Source organism: Falco punctatus (genome assembly GCF_963210335.1).
Source record: "Falco punctatus genome assembly, chromosome: 7".
Classification (NCBI taxonomy): Eukaryota; Metazoa; Chordata; class Aves; order Falconiformes; family Falconidae; genus Falco; species Falco punctatus.
Window position 1 is genome coordinate 12815166 of NC_137587.1, and position 24463 is coordinate 12839628.

Here is a 24463-nt window from a genome sequence, read left to right on the forward strand (position 1 = left end):
TACCTCTTCCATTTTTGTCTTTAAAAATACTAAAACATTACTCTTACAAAAGTAGCCAGGAATTTAAAGCCAGGAACCATTCCATCACCTAATCTAGGGGACTTACCTGAGTGATCCATTTAAAGGTCTTCTGTCATTGCTTATTTTTTATCATGTTTATATTCTAGGAATCGTGGCATGTTACAATCAAGCTGGCTCTCTGTCATTAGCCAGTGCTAAAGGGCAATTTGTCTTGTGTTATGGCACTGTGCACTTGGCAATTTTAATTGTGAAAAGGATATAAATTCTGCAAAATCTTGTGCTGGCAGCAATAGTCACAAATTGCAATGGAATTTTAAAAATATAGCTAGTTAATGTATTATTTAACTGGTAGAATTTCTTTAGAACACAGTCATTTTTATTTCTTTTTAAGTGCATAGTTTGTTATAGAACCCAATACTCAAATCAAAGCAACTGTTATTTGCTTTTTCCAAAGATATTACAACAGAAAAATGTAAAGATTTGGTTACGAAATAAATTACGTTTAAAACCATCTGTTTCTAAGTGGACCTTGAGACTTATTTCTATGTCCAGAATGAGATCATGAAAAAACCCAGTCCAGTATAGAAGCAGTAGAGTAATATGCAGCACCACAGCAAGCTTATAATGTTTAAAATGCCAGATTGTTACTTAATCAAAAGTATTGATGTATGATGAAGTATAGTCTGGGTGAAGCTGCTATAGCATGAACAAATCACTATGCCTTTTTTAAGCATACAATATGTAAATATGTTTAAGGGTTTGGGCTAAGGAAAGGCATCGTAATTCTTTTTTCAGTCATTTCCACACTTCAAACAGGTGCTGGCCCTCTGATTCTATAGGTAGATTCATCCCACTTCATTAGCACTTTAATGAGTTCATATTAGTTGCTTCTGGTTTCTATCTATGTAATGGAAAATTATCTTGCAATAAAGGATAGCTATTTATGGGGCCACTGTATAATTTTTTTAATATCATAACAATACTGCCTTTTTAAGCTATTTCCTATTCTCATCCAGTTTCCCATACTTGCATCACCACTTGTTTATTTACACACTGCTTTGCCCTAGTGAATACAAGACCTCACTCTCCGGCTTCCATTTTAAGATAAAGCAAAGGATGAAATACTAAGGGATCTTTTCCCCCTTTCATTCTAATCATGCCCTCTGTGCTGAGAACAGAACTTCCTGATAAAACAAAACAGACAATGTGAGTCTGTAGCCTGCTTTATGGTGCAGGCATTACCAGTAAATGAAACGGCAAGAGCTCCCTTTTCAGGACCACTGTTTATGGATCCTTGTGTAGGAACAGCTTGGCTTCTGTTCACTAACATCGTCACAATGAAACTACACCCAAGGACTTTGGACCTGGCTTTAAATGTGGATGGGCATAAATGGAAGAACTGTATACTATGTAATTTTGCTTTTTTTTTTTAATTTGGCTGATAAGATATGTCTCATGTAGGAGACATTGAAAGTAGGAGTTGCTGTTTTCTCCTTTTAATAACAAACAGGTGCTCTTCCAAAACCTACTGTATTGTTACCTTTAGCGCAAGGCAAAAATAACAATATAGTCACAAAAGAAGAAGCACTGGGGAATAACTTAAATGTTAATTTGAACATTTTGTCATGTATTAATGTCCATCGGTAATGAAGCATAAGATAAGGACATTTTTATCCAAACAGATGTTTCAGCTAACAGTATTGTAAAGATTATATAGTTACCAGCTACACTTTAGATACAAGTATATAACTATAGCCATTGCAAGAATTCTGTTAGTATCCCACACATACCTTGAGAAATCTTTTTCTTGGTTGTGCAGAAGCCTCACCAAATCCTTCTTCGCCACATGCTGGCTCATATACAACACTTACCAAATGCTACTTTCTGGGCACCTGATCTGTCATTTCATTCCTTCTATTAAAGACTGTCAGCTGCTGTTCACCAGTCTGGGAAGTTTATCCCACATTCTTAAGCCTTTGTTTTCCAGCTCAGCACACATATTCAGTGCTGAAAGTCAAGCTTTTCCCCAGAGGCCCATTTTTGTACAGCACCAGACCTATATGTGTTTGTTGCTGATACTAAATAACTGCAGTTCTAATACCTCTAAAAATGTCACGTCAAACCTTCTTTTTAGAAGAGCTGGATGAAATCTCAGCCCCTGTTCACGGGTGCCAGGGTTCAGCCACCTACCTGTTTTGATGACATCTGAGCCCCTATTGTGAGATGCCAGTTGCAGTAGGTGAGACAGGGCAAGCCAAGAACACTGTCCCGATAGTGGCAAGAGCAACTGGAAGGATGTTCCTGAAACGGTTTTCTTTTTTATCCTTCCACAAGCTTCATAAGCATATGATAAAATATGATTATCAGAATGTAGATGTCTAAGATTAACATCTTTTCGATTTGACTAACCTTAAGACATACATTCAAAGGTATTCCTTAGTGTGTTTACGGTCATGATAAGGATCAGGAAAGATAAATATTATTGATCACCATTGAAAACCCATAAGAAAATAATTTTCATGGCTATCATATTCTAAAAGAACTGCCTGAATCTTTGGGTAAGGATATATAAGTTGGCTTGCAATTTAAACTATATAGTTTCTTCTAAGGAAACGTTAACATTAAGAATTCCTGTTGTATGCAAAATGTGGTTTCCCTCCTGGCTTATTTTGAAGACCCATAAAGTAAAAGTCCTGGTATAAAATTTTCTTGGAAGAAAAAAAGAGCATATGATTGCATAAAACTTTCAAAGTACAATGGAAGTCTAAGAGAAATATAATTATTATTGTCGGTTTATCACCTCAAACATGTTGTTGTAAATGTCATTATATCAGATGAGTTTGAAAACAGGTTTTCCATTTCGCACTTTATTTGACAAGGTGATTCATTGTGTAGAGCAGTTTAAGATGTCAGTCCTTGTGGAAGAATTGAGTTGTGCTGATGTGCTTATGAGCATTCCTCCATCAAAGTATATGATTAAAGAAGGGTTATTCTTCTGAAATATTGTTACCCAACTGGGCTGAAATATGAGTGTTTTCTTTATTGAAATATAATTTATCACAGTTAACTCCTTCTAGGTAACCATGTATATGTTACATATGGCATATGGAAACCTGGTTACAGTTATCTGCAAAATCATATTCAAGATAATTTCTTACACTGCAGCACAATAGCTTGTCAAGTAATTGAAATAATTTGTTTCTGACATCACATCTTCATTCTCAACAAGGGAATGAAGAGGAAAGAAAAGAAACACAGGCATTTTCTATGCTTTTTGTATGTGCCTTGTGCCTGTCAGCGGCCCATTTTTTATTGCCTCAGAGGAAGGCAGAAATCTTCCATCTTGCTTTGGCCATTTTTGCATTGAGTTTGGGAAATTTCCCCTGTTCTTTCAGTGGATAACAGCTTTCATCATGGAGAATGAAGTTTGCGCTCCACTGTCATTAGTTTGAACTAACCTGCTATCTTAGCACAGCTGCCTGTTCTATATTTAGACTCCTTTACAATCCCACTAAGCTATTTGACTCAGTAATTTCTCGTAGAAATGAAATTCCACAGATTAATTATATATCATGCAAAGGAGTACGGTATCTCCTTCCATCATGTCTAAATTCACTACCAATCCATTTCTGTGAGTGACTTGGTATTATATGGCTGGGAGAAGAAGACAGACAGATTTGTCTTAACTAAACCATTCATTATTTTGAATACTATCATGTCTGTTGTGTTACAAAATGCTATCAAATAGTTATAGATATACGCTGTAGGCATAACTCAACTGTCCCTCTCCCCCTCCCTCCATTCCTCCCTCCCTTTCGCCTCTTCCTTTCTTTTATTTTTTCTTTTCATTTTGTTTTATGTTGTTTCTTCTCTTTTCTCAGATATCTTACTTCCACATTTGTCTCATATGGAGACCTTTACATTTCTGGATGCTTTTCTATATATGAAAATCCAGTGTGCAGGATATATGGCTAAGGACTAAAGTACAGATCTACTCACTGTCTTTGTCTTCTCCTCTTACTATGGCCATAAGAGTGGCAAGCGGCACAGAAATATCTACACACAGATTATAATTTGACTTTACTCACAATTGACAATCATTGTTAAGAACATATCCTGTCCCTCCAAAGAACTCACACATAGATTTTCCTCCCCCTCCAAGAAGAAACCTCCTCTTCAACACCCTATGTTTAATGCAATCAAATGTTAATTAACTGACAATGGTACATCTGATTGATATACTTGGCATACTGAACAGCAGATTCAGAAAAATGAGTATTCACAAATAGCATCACTTTGCAGTTTGCAATTACAAGTCTAGCAATAGAGATAAATCTGTTTCGATCCTGTATAAGCTCCTATCATTCCACAAATATTTTAACCAGAGCTAGTTCCCATCAACTATCCTTGAAGCTCAAATTCCTCCTCTGCTTCTCTCTTCTTTTTCAGTCATCAGCCAGCATGTCGCTGGCAGATCCGAACCCTCCCTCCAGCCTAGCTGGCACAGCTGCAGCATTACAGATGTACCAGCCACCTTCGCTTTGCTCCAAGCCCCTGTTGCTCTGGCTGCCACTTGCACGCCTTCCAAAATGTTACCTGTAAATGGCCTGTTACAAGATGCAAACTCTTCCTTTAGCTGCTGAACTGTGCAAGAAGAAAAGCTACAAGTAGAGAACTGTTCAGATCGAAAGACCAGAGGGTAAGAGATGCAGGAATATGTAAAATGAACAGCAACAGGTCTGAGACACATTTACACGCTCATTTAAGGCAGACTCCCCTTACAGAGGAAGCTTTCTTTAGTAGGCATATTAATAGTGGAACATAGAGCTCTATGTGCATGAAAAGCCTTTTAAAGACTTTGCCTCCACAAAATATGGCCAAAAGCGTCACTGATCAGCTGGGCTGGCACAGATGCTCAGCAACCCAACAGAGCTGTGGGGCTGGGCTCTTTTCTAATTTGTGCCACGATTTTAACTGTTGAAAAGACATTTCCATAATCTTTTCAGCACTTTGAAAAGCCCTACTTTGAGGTAACTAAAGCACAAACCATAGAGAGGCATAGATCTGTTTGGCATCAGTATGTCAGGATAAATAATGATCAGTTAGTAGAACTATCATAATCCTACACAGCTTAGAGTATTCTTGATTAAACTACTGGCAGGGGACCACTAGGATTTACAGAAAGAGTGCTTTTTTGTTTTCTTTTCCCTTTATAATTTTTTGTCTTCTATTGTATATTATTTAAATTCTGCTTGCTACAACTTCATTTTCAAGCTTGTTAGAGGCAGATGTTTCTCAGCCCAAATTTGGTCCAGTTCCCTATGAAGAAATAGCAAAACCCATGCCCTCTAAAGGCAGTTCTGGAATAAAGCTTTTGATTCAGCAGAAATCAGAAAGCAGAAGTTCAAGTATACGTGCACAAGTAGCCTGTATGAGAAATTGCCATACTACCTTGCTCGAGGGCATATTATTTCCCATAGCATTTATCTCCCCCTGAAAAAAAGGGATAGATTTGGGGTAGATGGTTGATGCTCAATATTCATTCTTCCAGAGTCTGACTTTTTTCATTCTGTAAATGAAGTGCATCAAGAACAGTTTGTTTTTCTGCTATTGCTTCAAATCTTGTCAAATATGTTTGCCTTTCCCTGTCACTCTCATAATGTTTCTTTGCAAAATGCTACAACTGGATTCTTGCTGCATTTAAAACACCCTCACAGTAATTACAAGAAAGAGGAATATCTTAAAAATCTTGCATGTGTTTTAAAAATTATTTTCACTTTCATTTGCAAACACAGAATGTCACAGAGACGTGAGCTTAACAGAAAGTGGAAGTAAAAACTTTTGTCTTTTTTTCACACCATATAATTTCATTTTAAGCATGGTGTAATTCTGTACTACTTGTAATTTTTAAGATTTTGTTTGGCAATAACCACAATATCCCAGTAATATTTGTACACTAAAATTACTGACTTATACAAATCTAACTTCACTTTTAACTTACCTTATTTCCCCACTCCCCAGAAATAAAGTAATACTACTTGCTACTGCATAGGTAGTTCCATTTTCAAAGCACCAAAGCACTTTGAATTCATCCAGTGCACAGACCTAAGTGATGTCAAGTTCATTTATGGTCCAGTCCTGAAAAACATTTCTAAAATCAGGAATGAACATGTATTTACTGAGCAAACAGTAGTCACATGAAAAATGTAAGCAATTCAGGTTGGTAGAAAAGGTATAAGAGACAGGGCGAGTCTGAAAAATGAGAAGCGCAGCACTGAGGGCAATAGATCAGATGTCATTTGTTGGCCAAAATCCCTCTCAAAGTGATGCTCTCGTTAGGAATAACTTTGTAGAAACTTGTCAGTGAAGGGAGATTGACTTGGCTTAGAACTTGACATCCCTGTTAATCCTCTTGAGCCAACTATTAGTACCATCTGGCCTAAACATTAATAACCCCTTTTCTGTGCACTGCAGCACAGGAACTTTTAAAACATTGTTCCTGATGTCTTCAAGAAAAAAAAAAAAAAAGAAGAAGAAGAAAAAAAAGGCAACCCTTTTACCAGATACATTTTAGTCAAAATATGTTGTTTTCCTCAACAAAGAGGAATTGGAATAAAAATCTAAAATATGTGACACCAGAGGCTATGTCAGCCGTGCATCCTGTCACCAGGGAGGAAGGTCGAGATGCCATCTAACTGACAGAGACTCTTTATCTGAGTTTATTGTGAAACAAACAGGAACAATTTCAGTATCTTTGCATATGTTTGCATGCTTACGTGTACACAATGAACAGCACAACCAACCATAAGGACATAGAGATGCCGCCTAAATTTCTCTTACTGTGACAAAGGTGCAGAAGCACTGTTCTATAAAAACTCTTTGACTTACCTTGGGGAAAAAAGACAAATTGTTAAGTGAAAAAGACTGGGGACGTGGTTTACAAGGCTAGCCATGTATAAAACTACTGTGATTACAAAACACCTTTTAAATTATAGTCCCGGGCATGTGTTTTACCACCAGTGTTTGTGTGCATTCCCTTCACTTGGAGCTGGAGAGCTCTGGCTCTCCGTGGGAGGAATGTGAAGCAGGCAGGAAAGGGAGATCCACGTGTCAGGGCCGTTGCTGTCAAATGGCCTCCTCACACATTGCAGATGTTGTTCAAGCATTAGCCAGGGAGTGTGTGGAATGAAAAGCAGCCTATGGAACTTTGGGTGGAGATAAATGCTGCAGAAAGCTTGCAGCATGCTTCTACATCGCACGAGAATTTCACCACCAAGGAACAGGATCAATACAGGAATCTGCGTATAGGCTGACCTTAGAGGTAATATTGGTATGTCAACACTAATTTTACACTATACCAGTATTTTTCTTTAGGGAGTTGCCACTAGAACTTCTTGAAAGTTTGTCGTGGTTTAACCCCTGCTGGCAACTAATTAACAAAGTTTTAGGCACAGTTTGGCCATAAGCATATGACTTACCCTAAGACATGAATAAATCCTGTATATATCAGATTTCTTTTCCTCTAGCAATCAATTTTTACTGACAACAAAGTCCAATATATTCTGAGAAGAAAAATAAAAAAGGGTAAATCTCCTAACCATGCCAAAAAAGGAATAGTTGGTAATGATGGGTCTTGCATCACAGTCATAAAAATGATGAATTTATCTCATGAGATTAAATAATATAGATCTGGGAACACTAGTTAAATTAAAATGTTCGGCATCTCTCAGAAAGGAACCACAGAAATTTGAGTTGTGACCATATAATATTCCAGATATTGTATGATGAATATGTGGTTTATTGATTTGACAAGTACTACCTTTTTCCCCCAGGAAAAAAGTGAATTTGTGGCAAATGGCCTAATAGAATGGTACAAGTAATTGATGGATTTCTGCACAGTCTGTTGGGTGAGGTGACAGATCTGAAAAGCCTCTGACTTACTAGCTTTCCTGTTGTCATAGTGTGAGGTTTGACTATAGTCAAAGCAAGTTTTAAAAAATGCAACGTAAACCAGAAAATGCTGTGGAGAAAAAAAAAAAAAAGAATGGTTCTAAATTCAATTTCATTTCAAAATAATTTTAAAAGTCATGTTTGAAATAACTCATAAACAAACATAATTGTCATTGTAAATACTTTACTAAAATTAAGAGTTGTATTCTGAATTCTTTATATATATTTGAATTAAAATATTTAAATTATATTAAAGTAATCCTTAGCTATACAGTTATAGATTTTAGGTAATTATAGATTAATCTATAGATTTGTACATGATACAGGATATGCATGATCAGAAAACTTTATGGATTCAAAAGGCTTTCTTAATAATTGCTTCTTATAATTTATTTATAAATATTTTTATTTATACTTTTCTATACTCTTGGTTAAGCAGAGTTGTTTCTGCTGCCCTATCCACATGATAGCCTGCTCAAGGCTACGCAGTGGAAGTTAAAATTGAGAGAAATAGCTTGCTTCTTGCAGTAATAGGAGGAGGTAAATAATTTGGAAAACATGAGTTTGGGGTTTTTTTAAATACCTGTTCCTTCAGTCTTGTATGAACACATCCTCTGGTCAGCGTAGTTCCTCTAAGCTTCTAGTTAAGCTTGTCAAAGTAATACACGTTTCTTAAAGGAAGAAGGATGTTGAAGCTTTTTGTAAAAACATTTATATACTCGGAAAACTAATGATTAAAATTTGTATGGGAGAGCTTTTCTTGCCTTTTACACTTCTTCACATCCCTTCCCAATAGTGTTTTTAGGAGATGAATGCCATGTTTGCAGAGGTAGGTTATAAAGCTGTCTGGCTTGTTTTAGCCACGCAATATAGTTTAACACAAGATAAAACCATCTAAAATGTACAGGCTAAGTCATTGAAACCACCAGTCTGTATAAGTATATAAAAAGGTTATTCAATATAATTATGTAAATGCATGAAATTTTAAGAAGCAGGCAACAAACTGTTACTGATAAACAAAGAAAAGATCTGCTATAAATGTGTGCCTGATCATTGCCATCACTGCAGTTGGCAGTGTCCTAGTTTAAATTGCTAAATATTTGTGCCTCCTTCTTCAGTCCAAAAGACCTGCAGAATCTTTAATGAAAAAGTTCTTTACCTCTGATCTAGGTAATAAAAATCTTCACCAGCTATGGAATCACATACCTCTAGGGAATATTTGCAAAAAACCCCATAATCTTCTGTATTTTGATAAATCATTCTGTTCTTGGAACGCAGGTAAAACAGATCACAAGTTCTGCTTTTTTTTCCCCAATAAACTATGTTTATTGTGCCAATTCTAATTACCATGCAATCTAATGGTTTTAAGGCTTATATTTTCCACATCACTGGACATCACAAACATGAAAGCATTTTATACTGTCATTATACATCAATGTTTGCACTTGGTTATACATATATACAGAAATTATTCACACATCTTAACCTTGCTATTTCCTTCTTTCAAACCAACATAATTTTACTGTGAAAGCAGCTTTTTAATAAATGGTATAAGAAATACAGCAAGGCACACATTTTTTAAAAACTTTTTTCTCATTACCACCTCAAGAAGCATAAAAAACCAAAATGTTGTACTTAATTCAGTAGAATGTCAACAGTTCCTAATATACAACACCATGTAGTTGTTTCTTGAAGTGTTGCATAGATTAAATTTTAAAATTAAATAAATAAACCACCATTTATTTTAATTGCTTAATTTTTAGATGTATTGTATCAGGAGGGCTAATGACTTCTTTTCGCTGCAATCCAACAAAATTGTCACTTTTAAAGTAAAATAGTTTCAATAAACCTATGCATTATACACATAAATATTAAATTTGATACATAAAATAGAAGAGTACTGATAGGTACAGTTCTGAAAAGTTGAAACAAACTGATCATGAATTCTGTGGAACTTCAAAACTTTAAAGAACAGAACTAGTGATAAGTAGTACAGAAGCATCCGATTTAGGAAGGGGAGGTCATTAGAGGTAGCTTGGGAGAGGAACCCATATGGAAGCAAATGGCCTTGCTACAATACAGAATGATCACCGAAATAGGACTAGCATATGCAGCCTGATCACAAAGCAACATGGACAAATCACATTTGGAAAGAAAATTTATCTTGGGAGTCAGTGTAATGAAAGGCAGTGATACAATGGAATTGGAGGTCATTCTAGGGTTTACAGGATGAACCTGCACCTGAATTGCAGCCAAGTTTCTAAAAGGAAACAAAAAAAGTAATAATAGGTTACAGAAAACGAAGTTTTATTTGCAAAACATAGCTCTTCCAGAACAACCACAGATAGTTATTAAACGGTCACATGCCAGAGCCTTTAAAGCAGAAGCATACAGTAGGCAAACAATGACTTTTAACAGCCTGAGGTACAAGTTAGTGTAAAAAATTGTATTGATGTAGAAAAGCCATTGATTTTTGTAAAGACTTTGTTTCTAAAGAAACAAGGGAATTCATCAAATCTGACCTTTTCCCTGGATTCTGTCCTCATCCTTACCTGTGAACTTACCTTCAGCACACTCAAAAGTGCACCGATCAATGAAAACATAGGAATTTTCAAAAGCCAAGCAACAGAAATATCTACCCATCACTTATTTTAACATTTATGTAAACATATAGAATGAGATTTCAATGGAGAGGAGGAAAGGATTGTCACACAAGTGGTCCATGAGTAGAATTGTCAGTGTCATCACTGTATTTTTAAATTATAATTAGCTATTTAGACACTTCTAGTAGCAGCAATGAGATAATTTTCATACTACAGAATTATCCAGCTCAGAGTTTAGGGTTAAACTCTTCATCAAAGAGCACAGGCTTATGATGAGGATTATGAAGAAATAACTGTCAGAATACAGCTCAAAGATTAGTGCAAAGTACATCTCAGGCATTTCCTAGGAGGCACACCAGACGTGCGTTATGTGCCTTCCAAATTAAGCAGGAATATCTGGATCTATCCAGTTACCTTCTCCTTTGATCTTATTTGCTGTAACTGACCAGTGTCGTCCCGTCCCCCCCCCCCCCCCAATTTATAGAAGAAATAAACTTATATGAAAATAGTGAAAAGCTCAACAGTTTGTTAAGAAACTAAAGAAGAACTGATCTGAATAAATGGGAAGACTATCAAAAGGTTTCTAAAACTCTGGCGTGAGTTTCATACATCTATAGTAAGAAAAGTCTCACTGATGGATACGTCAAGTTTTTCAAAAAATCATGTAATTCAGAAACAGTACAAGATTATCTGGTTTTGGTGTTGTTTTTTTTAAAGTCAGCTACTGTAAGGAGCTAAAAAGTCAGACTGTTTATAACTCTATAAAGAAACATAGTAACTACCTCCCTATAAAAACCTCTAGGAAAAAAACAGTAAGCAAAGATTTAGATTGTTCTTGTACTTCCATTCTCTAAAAAGTAAATTATTACATATTAAATATTGTGTAAACCTATATATTATTTTTTCTTGTAATGAATAATTAACTAACAGTCCTTTGCATTTATGTATCATCTTTTATCTGTGGATCTCAAAACACTTTTCAGTAAATAAATCATGATTCACAGGTCCCATTGATCATTATTCTCATTATTTTGTCGCTAAGGAAGCTGAGGCAAGGAAGGAATAAGTCATACCAAAAAAATCTGTTGCTTAGCAGGAAATAACAGTCAAGTCTTCTGAGTACCAGTCTGGGGTTTCTCTCCTGGCTATGGCAAGTGGCAGGATATTCTGGCTAACGTTGCAGCACTGTCATATAAAGCCAATTTAGCTTTCTTAAGCCCAAGTAAAATATCTTTTCCCCTAAATGAAGTTAAAACTTAAGTTTAAATTACAAATTCTGCACAAAAGGAAGGAAATAGCTTTTGGATTTACTTGTAAGAACTAACAGATTACACACAGAATTCTAACCATGTTCTCTAGAAAAGACTTGGACACACCACATAAACCGGCTTAATGTACTGATCTCTACAAATATTGAATATGTGACTAAAATTCCCATCCCATTGGTGAGTCATGGGTCACAGTGACAGCAGAAGATCTCATGATCTCATGTACAGAAGGACACTTCCTTCAAGCCGTCCCCTACTTGAGAAATACAATCAGCATAGCTTTATGAGCACCTCTGCTGAAGAACTCTGTCTTGGCTAGTACAAGGCAGTGCTCACAGAGATATTTTTAAGCCTGCTTACAGAATTGTTATTATTTTCTCATAATGGTCACTTTTTGCAGCACACTGCTAAATAACAGGATTGCATCATGTGGCAAAAATATTTTCTTCACTATTACTTTCATTCTGCTTTACAACCAAGGTAAACAGTAAAACTAATAAAATCAAACTACATTTGAAACTATGCCTTTTTCAGCTTTGAATTCTCACTATGCTTTTAAGGTACACATATACTATAGATTATTTTTCTCTAAGTATTGCAGCTACACATGGAATTACACATTTAAATGAGCTTACAGCACAGGTGCTACAGGAAAAATAATGGTGTTTGCCATTTATCTTTCAAATTAAATAATGTGTTTTTAAATAGTAACTTTTTTCATAATACACTTATGGGAACAACATTTATCTGTCACATTTTAAAAGATGTATTAGTAATAAATGTAAATTACCTTTGGAAAATCAGTAATTAGCCTCATCAAAAAATAAACAATCTGCCACCAAAAAGATAATCTTTAGCATAGTTAAGTATAATAACTGTTATTTGAATAAGTTAACAAATTAGGATAGATTGCTTCTGTAATTCATTCCCCATAGCATGAGAGATGAAGTTAAAGCACCAGGCTTGTGAGTGGGGGAAGGGAGCTCAGACTTTAATGAAACTAAATCTAGCAGCTCATATTTTCATTTTTTGGTGTGCCAGAGACAAACTATAACTATCGTAGGGCTTTACTACTGGGAATAATACAGAATTTCATGGAAGCAATGCTGTATGTATCAGATAAGAACCAGCATATTTACCTAAATGTAAAAAGTGGGAAGCGGTGAAGCGCTTTGTTACCTTAAAAATATTTGTCAACCCCTGGGCAAAAATTAAAACTATAATGGAACCCTATGAAGTTGTTGCATACAGACGTAGCATTACATTTTATTGCATTGTGGAGCGTTTATTAATTATCTCCATCCTCTATGTCCAACCTTAGACCTTATGGCAGCTGCATGTTGTCATATTCCTGTCATGAAAATCACAGCCATCTACCCTGTACATAACTACAAAGTTCTGAAGAGTGAGGGAAAGTTTACAGAGTATTTTGAGATCCTCAGAGGAAAAGTACTAATGAAGTGAAAAGACGTGTTATTATCTTCATCAGTGGAAGAATGAGATGAAGAATAAAATCACACTATAGTAAGTATTCTTTCTCAAACTGATATTATAGGAATGAATGGGGAAAAAAAAAAAAAAAAGAAAACTATTAAAATAGTAATCTAGGAAGAGCGTATGTTTACATAATTATCCCTTATCAATCTCAGACTTTTGTCATCGTCTCCATTTCCAAATAGAGGTTTCCATATACACATAATACTTTTAATGTAATTCTAGAATACATAGTATCATCTGTGAGCTTTGTAAATCCCATTTGATTTCCATCGCTTCTCCAGTTGTTTGGGTGTGTCCAAGTGTTAACTTAATTGGCAATAAACAAGTCATGACAGCCTATTTCAAAGCCATTCAAGAAATATCCTCTTTGCTACAATGTTTCCAAGATAATGCGTTATTCAAATAGATAGGTGTTGAAAGAGACAGTGGTAAGCAGTAGACACATTTTTACATATGTAAATGTGTGAACACTGGGTAAACCACTAATATGTGCAAAAGAAAAGCCCAAAGCACAGTAATATAATACAGCAAAATCAGGAAGTGCAGAAATTAGATATCTAATAGCAGCAAAGCAATCTATTTTGTATAAATAGGCCCAGATCCTTTGCTACAACTACACGGTTTGCAATAGGAGAGTAGTAATGGTTTTCATGGGAAGTGATGAATAACAGCCTTTTCTCCTAGCAACATCATGGAATCCTAGCATAACATAGGTTGGAAGGAAACTTGAATGTCATCTGGTCCAACCTCCTGCTCAAAGGAAGGCTATTTTCAAAGGTAGATCAGATTATTCAGGGCCACGTCCACCTGAATTTTGAAAATCTCCAGGGATGGAGATTCCAAAGCTTCCTGGGGAAATTGGTTCCCATGCTTAGCCTCATGTTTTATTGGAAATTCCCTTGCTATAGCTTCTGGCAAGCAGTGAAATTTGGAATTGGAGTGGTATTTGGAGCTGTCATGCTGGCTCTGGTCTACTGGAGGAGTGTTTCCAAAGGCTAATGGCATTCTATACAGCTGTGCTGGCTTTTGGGTAGTAAACAACTAGTCCAACTCAAAGCAGCAGTGCTACACGCTAGGATCTGATCCAGAAGTTGCTTTGTAAATCTTCTTTTGTTGTTAAATATGCAGTTATCTTTAGATGTTTACGTGAGGTCAGAAATTCCATATCTGAACCACTTTCAAACTTTGGATGAGATCAGAGCCACTTTTTCATCTTAGGTTCCACCATCTTACTTAAGTTTCAAAATCCTTACCACAGAAGAGAACCAAAGGTTCCATTACTGCTGTGTGGCTATCAGTTTCCATCTGCTTTGGTATTCAGGTCCTTATTCTACATTACCCTCACATTATACTCTTTCATGATGTTGCAAAGATTTCTTATTTTGGTAACCTCAGCTTCTGGCCTAACACTGCGTTGTAATAATTGTGTTCTTAATAATGGCTTACTGAACTTAAATCATGGTAAACTGACATCAAGAGATGAATTTTTATCTCTCTCCAGTCTGCTTAGCCATTCTTCATGGCTTGTATGGAAGTATGGTAGAACTCCAACTCACTAGTCTTTCAATATTCTGGTAAAACTGGAAGTTCCGCCTCATGGAGTGATTTTGAACACCTCACAAGGCCAGCTGACTGTAGACAAGGGAATCAATAAGTAGAGCTGGTTTCTGGTTCCACAGCTCAGTTGAGGAGGGAAGAGAAGGCTGATATGGAATTACTTTTGAAGAATTCCCAAGTTCTGCAAGAAAGCAGATTTTTTTCCAGGAAGGAGCAGTTCCAGTCAGTGCAAAGTCAAAGGGCAAGAAGCAGTTAGTATTCACTGCAGTTCTTGACCAGTGGCATGTAAATTTGGATTATAGTGTAATCAAGACAAATGATATAGCACTATCATGAAACAGAAGCCCTGGATGGTGATTCATCTCCTTTCATTGTAAAAAATGTAAAAAAGAAAAAAAAAAAAAAGGCCAAAAAAATTAAAAAAAAATGAATGTGCAACTTGTAGAGTACATACCTGGTTTTAGGATAATGTACGTGCCTGGAGAGAGTTACATTCTATCTGTGCATATTTATATGTCTTTCCTTATGAAGATTCAGGAGATTTTCTTCACAAGTAAGAGTTTTACTGTTCTGATGCAAAACATCCTTTTCCTGTGAATGGCCAGGCTTTACCTGAAACTCCATAGCTGAAGCCTCCTCAGAAGCAGCAACACATCCTTTGGGCTCTTCAGCTCCAGGTGATTTTCCTTTACTATAATTGTTAGTGCTAAGCTCTGGAGAATTCTTTTCCAAATATTCAGTTTGCCTGTCTGAAATCAGCAAATCACCATCTTTCAAATTGTTTGATACACTTTGTTTGTTAGGATTGGGGGTGTTTATATCATTGGCATCATCACATAAGAATGATAAATCCCTACTTTCAGACGAAGTTTTAACTTCTAATGACTCTCGAGTCACTTTGTCTAGTGACTCTGGAGGTGTTTCAGAAACAGCATTAGAAAGAGGTTGCTGCTGCTCAGCTCGTGCTTCAGGAGTACCATTAGAAATGGATTGCTGCTGCTCAACTCGTTCTTCTTCAGGACAGGCTTCAAAAAAGCATTCAATATTTTCTCTCTCATCTGTGAAGTCCAGTGGCACAGGAGTGCTGCTCTTTTCCTCTATGTACTTGATTACTTCTCCACAGTCACTATCATGAGAAGAAAGTGAAAGATAAGAATAGAAGTCCCCTTTTCTTAGCTGAATGGGTCTGTGAGAGTGTTCTAACACTTTTTCCTTGATCTGTGCTAACGAAGCTGGAGCTGATGACTCACATTCAGGTTGTGACTTACTTTTCAAAGCTGTTGATGCCATGTCTATTATCTCTCTCACAAAATTGTGTACTGAGCCATCTTCCATGTTTCTTTTATCAAAGGCAGCAGAGTCACAGTTACAGCACGAATCAAGACCATTGTCTGAGGAGTCGCATTCTGCTTCATTGGATTTCAAGGCTGTACAGCGATCAGTAGATTTTTCAGTAATGCTGTGTTGTTGACCATTAGGTAAGGATGTTTGTAAAGCTGTTTCTTGTATGTCTACACAATTCATTTCTGAGCAAGAGTCAAGACAAGGCTTTTTAGCAGGAGAGTAAGCAACAGAGTGACAATCAGGCTGAAGACTTTGACATTCTTTTGGAATGTTTCTGGATCCATCTGATGACAGAACAGTTTCCTTGCCATCCATATGTGAATCATCTGAACTGTCTGTAAATGCTTCACAGACACAACATTCATTTTCAGCTTCTCTGACATCAGATGATGCATGAGTTTTGGGAGCTGCTGACGTTCTAACAAGATTTTCCTTTTGACTCTCAAGAGTATTTTCAACATTGCCATTCTCCATATCATCCACAAGCTGATCCTTGGCAGCCTGGGAGATACCTTTCATCAGGTGACTCTTTGTCCCCTTTTCACAATCACATGGTACATTCTTACTATTCCCATTATTTTCTGGTATTTTCTGTACTGAACCATTCAATAGTGTTTCAATGCTTAATGTATCTGTGGCTTTTGATGTCTCATTACTAACTTCTTTACTCTGCTGAATTTCATCACTGAGGTTACTTTTTCTCTTCTCCCTTGTCAAAGAAAATTTTGGTCTAATCCAAGTTTGGAGTTCATTTTTTATATAATCAAGTCCTGAAATTAAATTGCATTCTTCATAAATATCCTCATCAGTTGCTATACTGGAGTCATCATCTTCATCTTTGATACCTAGCTCTTCCTCAGTTAAGGTAAGGGTGGAACTTGAGAGCAAATCACTGTCATCTTCATCATCAGTACAAGCAGAAGTGCAAGAGACATTAACAATCATGCTGACATTGACATCACTCTCATCAGCTACAGACCTATTAAGACGTTTTCTAAATGATGCATTTGAATCTGGTATTTTATTTCTGTGCAGTACAATGTCTTCAGAGCAGAGAGAAAGATCCTCACTGCTGCTGAGTTCAGTGAGAGAAGCTGCTGAGTCTTCATTTATTGAGGATGCAATATCTAGAGACATCTGTCCAGTAAAAGACATTTTCTGAGAGCTACTTTGGAGTGTTATATCAGAGATGCTGCGCTTTATCTTTTGATCTAAAGGACTCTGGATATTCTCTAAGCGATTCAAAAGATCTAATGTCCTTTTGCTGAGCTCTCCAACAGAATCACTGCTTGCACTTATGTCTCCTGAGCCGTGATGACTAAAAAGATCTTCGTTGCTTTTGTAGGAAGTCAGCCAGCTCTCCAAAGAGGTGCTTCGCTGAAGACCGTCCCCACTTTTAAAAATACCTGAGCTGAACAGATCACCTACTACAGACAGAGATTCTAATGAAGAACTACGAGATAAAGTTGAAATCTGTCCTGTATTCTCTGTAACAGTTAATTTTCTTACAGCTTCTGCAGACTTACAGGAACTGGGATCTGATTCTCCAGTGATACTTGCCAGAGTATGGTCATGAATAAACCCATCTGGTTGTGACTCTCCAGGCTTATGTTCAGATTTACCAGGTATTTTATCAAAACAAAAGCTATGAAACAAATTGCCCTCTGTATGTGGTTTTTCAATTTGTGATTGTTTCATGATCAGTGGTAATTTGAATTTGGAGCCTTGAAGATAAGAGTAATCATAAAATGTAAACACGTCATGTTTTCCTTGCAATTCTTCTAGACAAACAGGGTTACACGTGGTAATACTGCCCAAATCCTCACCATTTTCACTTCCACAACATGCAGAAGGTGCCAACTGGAAACCATCTGAGAGACTAGCACGGTCATCTTCATCTTGCTTTATTTTTTGTTTTATTACATCAACTACATCATCCACTTGAGTTTCTGCATGCCCAATTTCAGGATTACTTTGAGTGCTTTCAATATCATTTAGCAAAAAAATTTCGGAATTATTTGTAGTTTCTGTATCGCATTCACTCACTATTCCACTCTCACTCTCAGAATGCCTGCTTATGTTTCCACTCTGATACATATAGTTATATGGCTTTGCCAGCGTGTTTCCCCCTATTAGGTCTGGCAGAGATTTGGTAGATGAAAATGACGAGTCTTTACTAAGACTTTTGTTTAACATGTTAGACTGCATTACATTGGAGAGTTTGGATGTTTTTTTCAAAAAAGGCATGTGTTTTTTTTCTGATAATTCAATATTATGAAGACTATAGACCTGATAGATGTGAGGATTTGGAGGGGAAGAAATGCTGGGACAATAAAGAGGACTTCCATGATCACTGATACTTTTGTCTTCATTCACATCGTTATCGCCACATTCTCCTGAAGCAGGTTTCTGACTTAGATCATCTTTCTTGAGTTCCTGATCAGGATCAATTAAGTCTTCATGAATACTGATCAGCTTATTACTTATATCAGTTTCATCCCATTCCAGTGCATCTTCACTTGGACCATTTAGATCCATCAAACTGGGTTCGATAACATTCAGAGGCTCCTGTAAAAAAAAAGTCAAAGATTACAAATATTTACAGCTGCACTTTAAATGTGCTTCCACTGAAAACATAAAAGTAAATTAATTGGAGTAAAGTGTGGGTTTGGGACCATGATCACTAGTAGGTTTTTAGTTTTGTTATGTTTTTTGTACCATTAAAATGACCAATGAAAATGAAATCTATTAAATTTTGCATGATTTCTTAGTCTTCTTAGGGTGTTTGGTTTTGTTGGTTGTTTTTTTTTATTTGCTGTCAAAATATGATACAGAAATTTGACTTTTCTTTAATAGAGATTAATTGTGCTTAGCCACTTTATATGTAACAAGTTTTAACCATTCTGCAGAATCACATAGGACTAGTTAGTGTGTTAGTAGAAAACATGAGATTAGCATGTTGGATATATGAGAACCTCACTTAGCCTGCTTAAGTTTAAAAAAGTTAAGATATAAAGGGTTTATTAAAGGATTTTTGAGATGTTTATAACAAACCTTTATGTTGTCAGCCTTAAAACAGCAGCTCTAATGCACTGGAAATCACATAACTCAATGAATTTTATCAGAATTTCTATTTATTCTTTGCTTCATAATAAATGCAGTACTAATGACCAGTAAGTAAGACTAATTAATGTTAATATCTTCAGCTGTAAGAACAATCAATCAGTCTAATCAAATACTGCATGAATTTCAAATATTGTCTGTGCTGACACCTTTCTTTAGGAAAGGGCTGATAAATAATTGAGCTAAACTGAGTTTGCTTTTTCTAAGACTTTTATAACTTTCACGTAGTATTTGCTATTATGACTCAGAACATCAAGAATTGTTCCTTCCAGAAACACGTGTGGGAGAGGGACAACACCTTGGCAACTCCTCTCACTGAAATGTGATGTGTCAAGTAGCGAACAGTACCGACTCACCTTAAACACCTTAAAATAAGACAGAAGTGGTCCCTGATTTTGGGGCTGGTTCTCTGAGCACAAATTAATTAATTATTGACAGGCCTCCATTTTAGGGAAGTCTTTTCTTACACAATAAGTCTTGTAATGGAACTGTTAACTAATGTAGAATTGTTTAGTTTAAATCATCCTAACAGCTGAACAATGATCACTGTATCCAGAAAAACAAGCACTTTTTACAAAAAAAGCCCCTTTCAACTATGATTTCTCACTCTCTCGAGCTTTCTTGGAGCAAGTTTTGTTTTTCAAATACAGCACTGATCGCATGCCAAATAGCAATCTAAATCACAACAAACTTACAAAGTTAATGAAATACAGGCAGGTAAATGGAGGCTGTAGTCCAATGAAGTGCAGTTGTATACAGCTTAGTTACTGACTCAGATTCATCAAGACTCAGCCAAGGTTAATTGTGCAGGGGACGGCATGTATCTCTGGCTTTGATTCTCAGCTGGGAACTCTCTCCTTAAAGTAGGAACTAAAGCGGCTCAGCCCTTTTGTGAGAAATCATGGGATGTTCTCCAACAGCTTAATGGGGCACTGATTTTAGGCATGGGACACTGTCAGACTGGGCACAAGAGACATGAAACAGGTTCTCATTCTCTCAGGAGAAGCCCTACCTACATGCTGTTCTGAAAAGAAGCCTGCTTCTCTTGTTTCATTTTGCATAAAAGAGTTAAATATTAATTGGGTCGTAGATAGACGTGGAGAATTTTATCCTGCAGCACAGTGTTCAGCACACTTGGCTAGCAAGAGGCACAGACAGGTCCAAATCCCTGCTCCAGTGACTCTTTAATTCCTGTTGTAGGTGGCACTGTTTCTGTGCAAGGCACAAGGCTATCCCATCCCACGGTGGGTGGCCAAAACACTCAACTGACGTAAGGAAGAATTATTTTCAACAAATTGGGCAGCGTAGCTATCCGCCATTCAGCAGGGTGGTTGACAAAGCAAGACATTCTCCATGTAAGATAAATCTGTGTCCTTGTGCTTCCTTGGGCTAAGTTGTAAGGCAGGCCCCCGAGTTCTGCAGCTGTGGTAAGATGTTGCACATAATCATGGGCAGAAATAAGAGTGCCAAAGATTTTTTTCCTCCTTGGCAGGTTAGGAGGCTTTTGGAATTTTGAGAATGTGTCATGCCTAATGTTGAAGGCTGGAGTCTCTTTGTGGATCAACCTACTCCAAAGCTTTTTTACAGTAAATTTGTTAGAGTCTTTCACCGCCCCACCCCCCACCACCACCCCACCCCCCACCCCCCATGACACATTGGCTAGTGATAGCTTAAATGTTAAATTCCCATGAAAACATCCATTTTCTAGACCACCACAGCTGTCAGAACAGTTCTGTACACTGTGGACTTTAGAAATCCATATTTGGATTTGCCAGAGTGCCTTGTTTTTATAATGGCTTGTGGCTGGTACTTAGCTGGACCCATTTTCCCACCTGTAGCTGACCCTTAGCCATCCTGCAAGTTAAATACAAGAAAATGACAATAATTAAATTGTTGGTTTGAAAACCTGTTAGGTTAAACAAGAAATCAGCTACGATTACTCATTTTCTCTCTGGCATGTTTTACGACTCTGTTGTACTTAGCATTAGGAAGACATTGCTGTGAAAAGCTTCCTAAACTGCACAATTTTACTGGTTTAAGCTTCTGCCAGCTGCAAAAAGAAATTCCTGAAGGCAGGAAATCAGCAGCAGGTTCCAAGGATTTTATGTTCCATAGAATCTGATTTTGTTTCTCAAAAACAAAACATTTGGTCCTTATTGGTCGGGAAGATAACCTTCCCCCTGTAAATCAGCACTTGGCTGCCTTGTTTGTTCTGCAAGTCAGATGGACTAAAACAATAAAACATGTAGAGTTGTGACCTCAGCCCATTCATCTTCACTGAGTGCTCCTTGCTTCAAAGCCTATTTTTTATTCTTCAAATGCACATGCTTTTCTGAGGCCTGGTATTTACTCAGAAGGTTTGCAGGCATAGCTATGATGGTGAAGGATTCGATATTTATTTTTTTTCCTTCTGATTGTTACAGGTATTCTTGCAAAGGCTTTTATGTAGATATGCTTATTTTTCTAGCATAGCTTTCTCTGTCCAAGGAACTGACTGAATTGATATTAGTGAATTACTGCTCTTCTTATAAGCATCACCTCCCTTGAAGTACAGCTCCAGTGGTTATCAGCTACATTCGCAGCCCTTCCCAAGCACAGACCAAGTTTTAACTTTGAAACGAACCACTCAGCTTTAGCATTTTCAGTAGAGGTATATATTTCCCCTGTCTTTTTTACAAAATTTAGCAAGCTGCTCAAACAAGAAAGAGCCTTTAGACATTGAGGTAGTTGTTGGAGAGAGCAGCACCATACAGACCCTTGAATAAATCTCTGGAACGAAGAAAGGAAGGCAGTGTTACTGCAGCCTATCTTTGCACTGACCTCTGCAGCAGGTAAACCCCAAGAATCTCTAAGGACTCTTTTTATCATGTCAGATGTCACCTTATCAGGCTGCTTGGTGCTTACGTAGGGTTCTGGAGGATTGGAGTTATCATGCTAGTAATAGATTATTAGGTCTTGCCAACAGAACATTTAAAATTCCCCAAATTGATCCTTGGTGTTATACAGAGGATGGCAGGTACAACGCCTTAAGTGTTAGTTGGTGTCAGAGCTAAATTCTGATTGCTCACTTCACTGGGAAAAAAATGCTGTTGTTTCTTCCCCTGTCTTTTTTTCATTACAAAGTACTGTATAGTATTGCACAATACATCTTTTACACAAAGCAGACAAATCTATTGCCATTTCCAACTGGGAAAAATGTACTTGTGTGAGAGCTGCACCAAGTTTTTTAATCCCATTTCAGTTAATGATGAATGTGGCTTTTCTAGTGTAAGTTTTCACTTACACGCTCCAAAGGATGTTCTACCTAGTATGGTTCAAGGTATCACTCCTGGAACCTCAAATGCCCAACAAGAAAGGGGTCTGTGACAGATAGACATGCTGATCTCCACGTGTAAGACAGACCATAATTAAAGAGAAGCTTTGAGTGTGCTGCAAAGATTCAGATTTCAATGGGGTCTGCCCTATACGCTCACTCTTAATCCTGGCCTCGCTGAAGTCGGTGACAGAACATGCTGCATAGGCACCATTCTGTCTGGCAAAAAATTCTTTGGACACCAGCTGGTGTAACTGATTGCACTAAATTTCCCAGAATTTAGAAACTTGTTTTTTATATATGCAAGAGTGTGTATGTGTCTGTATAAGCCATCTTTCTAAAAATGGGCATTTTTAAAGTAGGTCAAAGTGACTTTATCATTGTAAAGTCACTAAATACAACTGCATGTAGAGTAGATCTTGATGATCACATGGTTCACAGTAAAAGAAGGTAAATAGTTTTGACCAAGCAAGTAAAAAATAACAATGCAATAAGAATAAAAAGATCCACCATGTTATGCATATTCCTGTTTTTAAAATATTACCACTAGATAAACAACACTTGGAAGCATTTACTGTTGCATTAAAAGTTTCATATATAATTAAGCCAAGATCAATTAAATCACAGACTCAGAAGAGTGAAAGGTTGAATTACTTCTAATGTATTTGAAAGTGCTGCTTTAAGGAGCTTGGCTATTCCCAATTTCAACCCTGAACTATTTGCACAAGACAGTACTCCCATTTCAGTGGGATAACTTCTGTGACCAAAGTTAGGTGTGCACTTAAATGTTTGTAGGGTTGGAGTTTAATGGTTAAATAGTTAATCTGCTGAAAATGTTAATGGGAAGAAATAAGATTATTAAACTGAATAAAGACATTTCCTCAATCCCAGTGCTCTTTAAGGAAAAGTCTCAAAAATGCATTTTTTCATTTGTTTCCTTTACTAAAACACAGATAGTTTTGCTTTTTCTGCAGCAAATTATATTAAACAAAGATTCTCTGTTTCAGCTTCATTTGCATGTGCTACTCCAGTACAGATACTTTGTGTTGGTGAAACAGGCCTGTAATGTAACCCCTACGTACCATTATATTTTTTTAAAGGAATTAACATGAAAAAAAGAGCTTTTACAATAATAAATACAAATTCTGTTCCTCCCTCCCCTGCAACATATCCTTCAGTTGCCGTGGACAAATTAACCAAACTCAACTGCACTTAGGGGCCAGGGGAAAAAGAAAAAGAAAGAAAGAAAACCATCCCCCATCTCCAGGAATGTGTGCACATTCAAGGAAGACAAACATGATTTTGTCTTTTGAAAAATGCAAGCATGCCAAGTACTTCTGCTGAGGGAAATAGTTATGTGTACAGTACCTCTTCACCTCAGCTTCACTTAAATTCATTTTCTAAATGGAGCTCCCTATACCATAGCCAACAAGAAAACACTCCCCATTTCCCAACACCAACGTTTTAATATGCATAAGCATACGCATAAAATTCCATGTGCATAATATTGAAGTGACCTGCACATTACAATACAGTCTCAAAATATATGGAAGCAGTATGCTTTATCACAGATCACCAGAGAAACTGATCATGAACATATATATTTGATATAATTGCAGTCAAAAGAAGAAGGCATCTGTTTATTTCCCAAGAAAATAAGATCCAAAACTGTGGTTCATACTTTCTTTTGCTTCATTTTACAATTATTTTTGCCTCCCTCGATGAAGTAATATGCTCAATCCTGCACAGGCAGAACTCGTGCTTTTCTCTTAGGCGTTATGGATGCT

General features: G+C 36.8%; 1 protein-coding gene across 5 annotated transcripts in view; it reads right to left on the bottom strand.

Annotated features, from left to right (window-relative positions):
* Window positions 1-24463, bottom strand: part of AKAP6 (A-kinase anchoring protein 6) — a 351976-nt gene that overhangs the window by 39607 nt on the left and 287906 nt on the right. For 4 of the 5 annotated variants that reach the window (XM_080397013.1, XM_080397009.1, XM_080397012.1 and 1 more), the window contains exon 13: window positions 1-18808. This exon is cut by the window's left edge. In XM_080397013.1, coding sequence (XP_080253139.1) covers window positions 15392-18808 — 3417 coding nt within the window. In that variant the 3' untranslated portion in view covers window positions 1-15391. The remainder of the gene's footprint in view (window positions 18809-24463) is intronic. The other variant, XM_080397010.1, reaches the window with a different exon arrangement.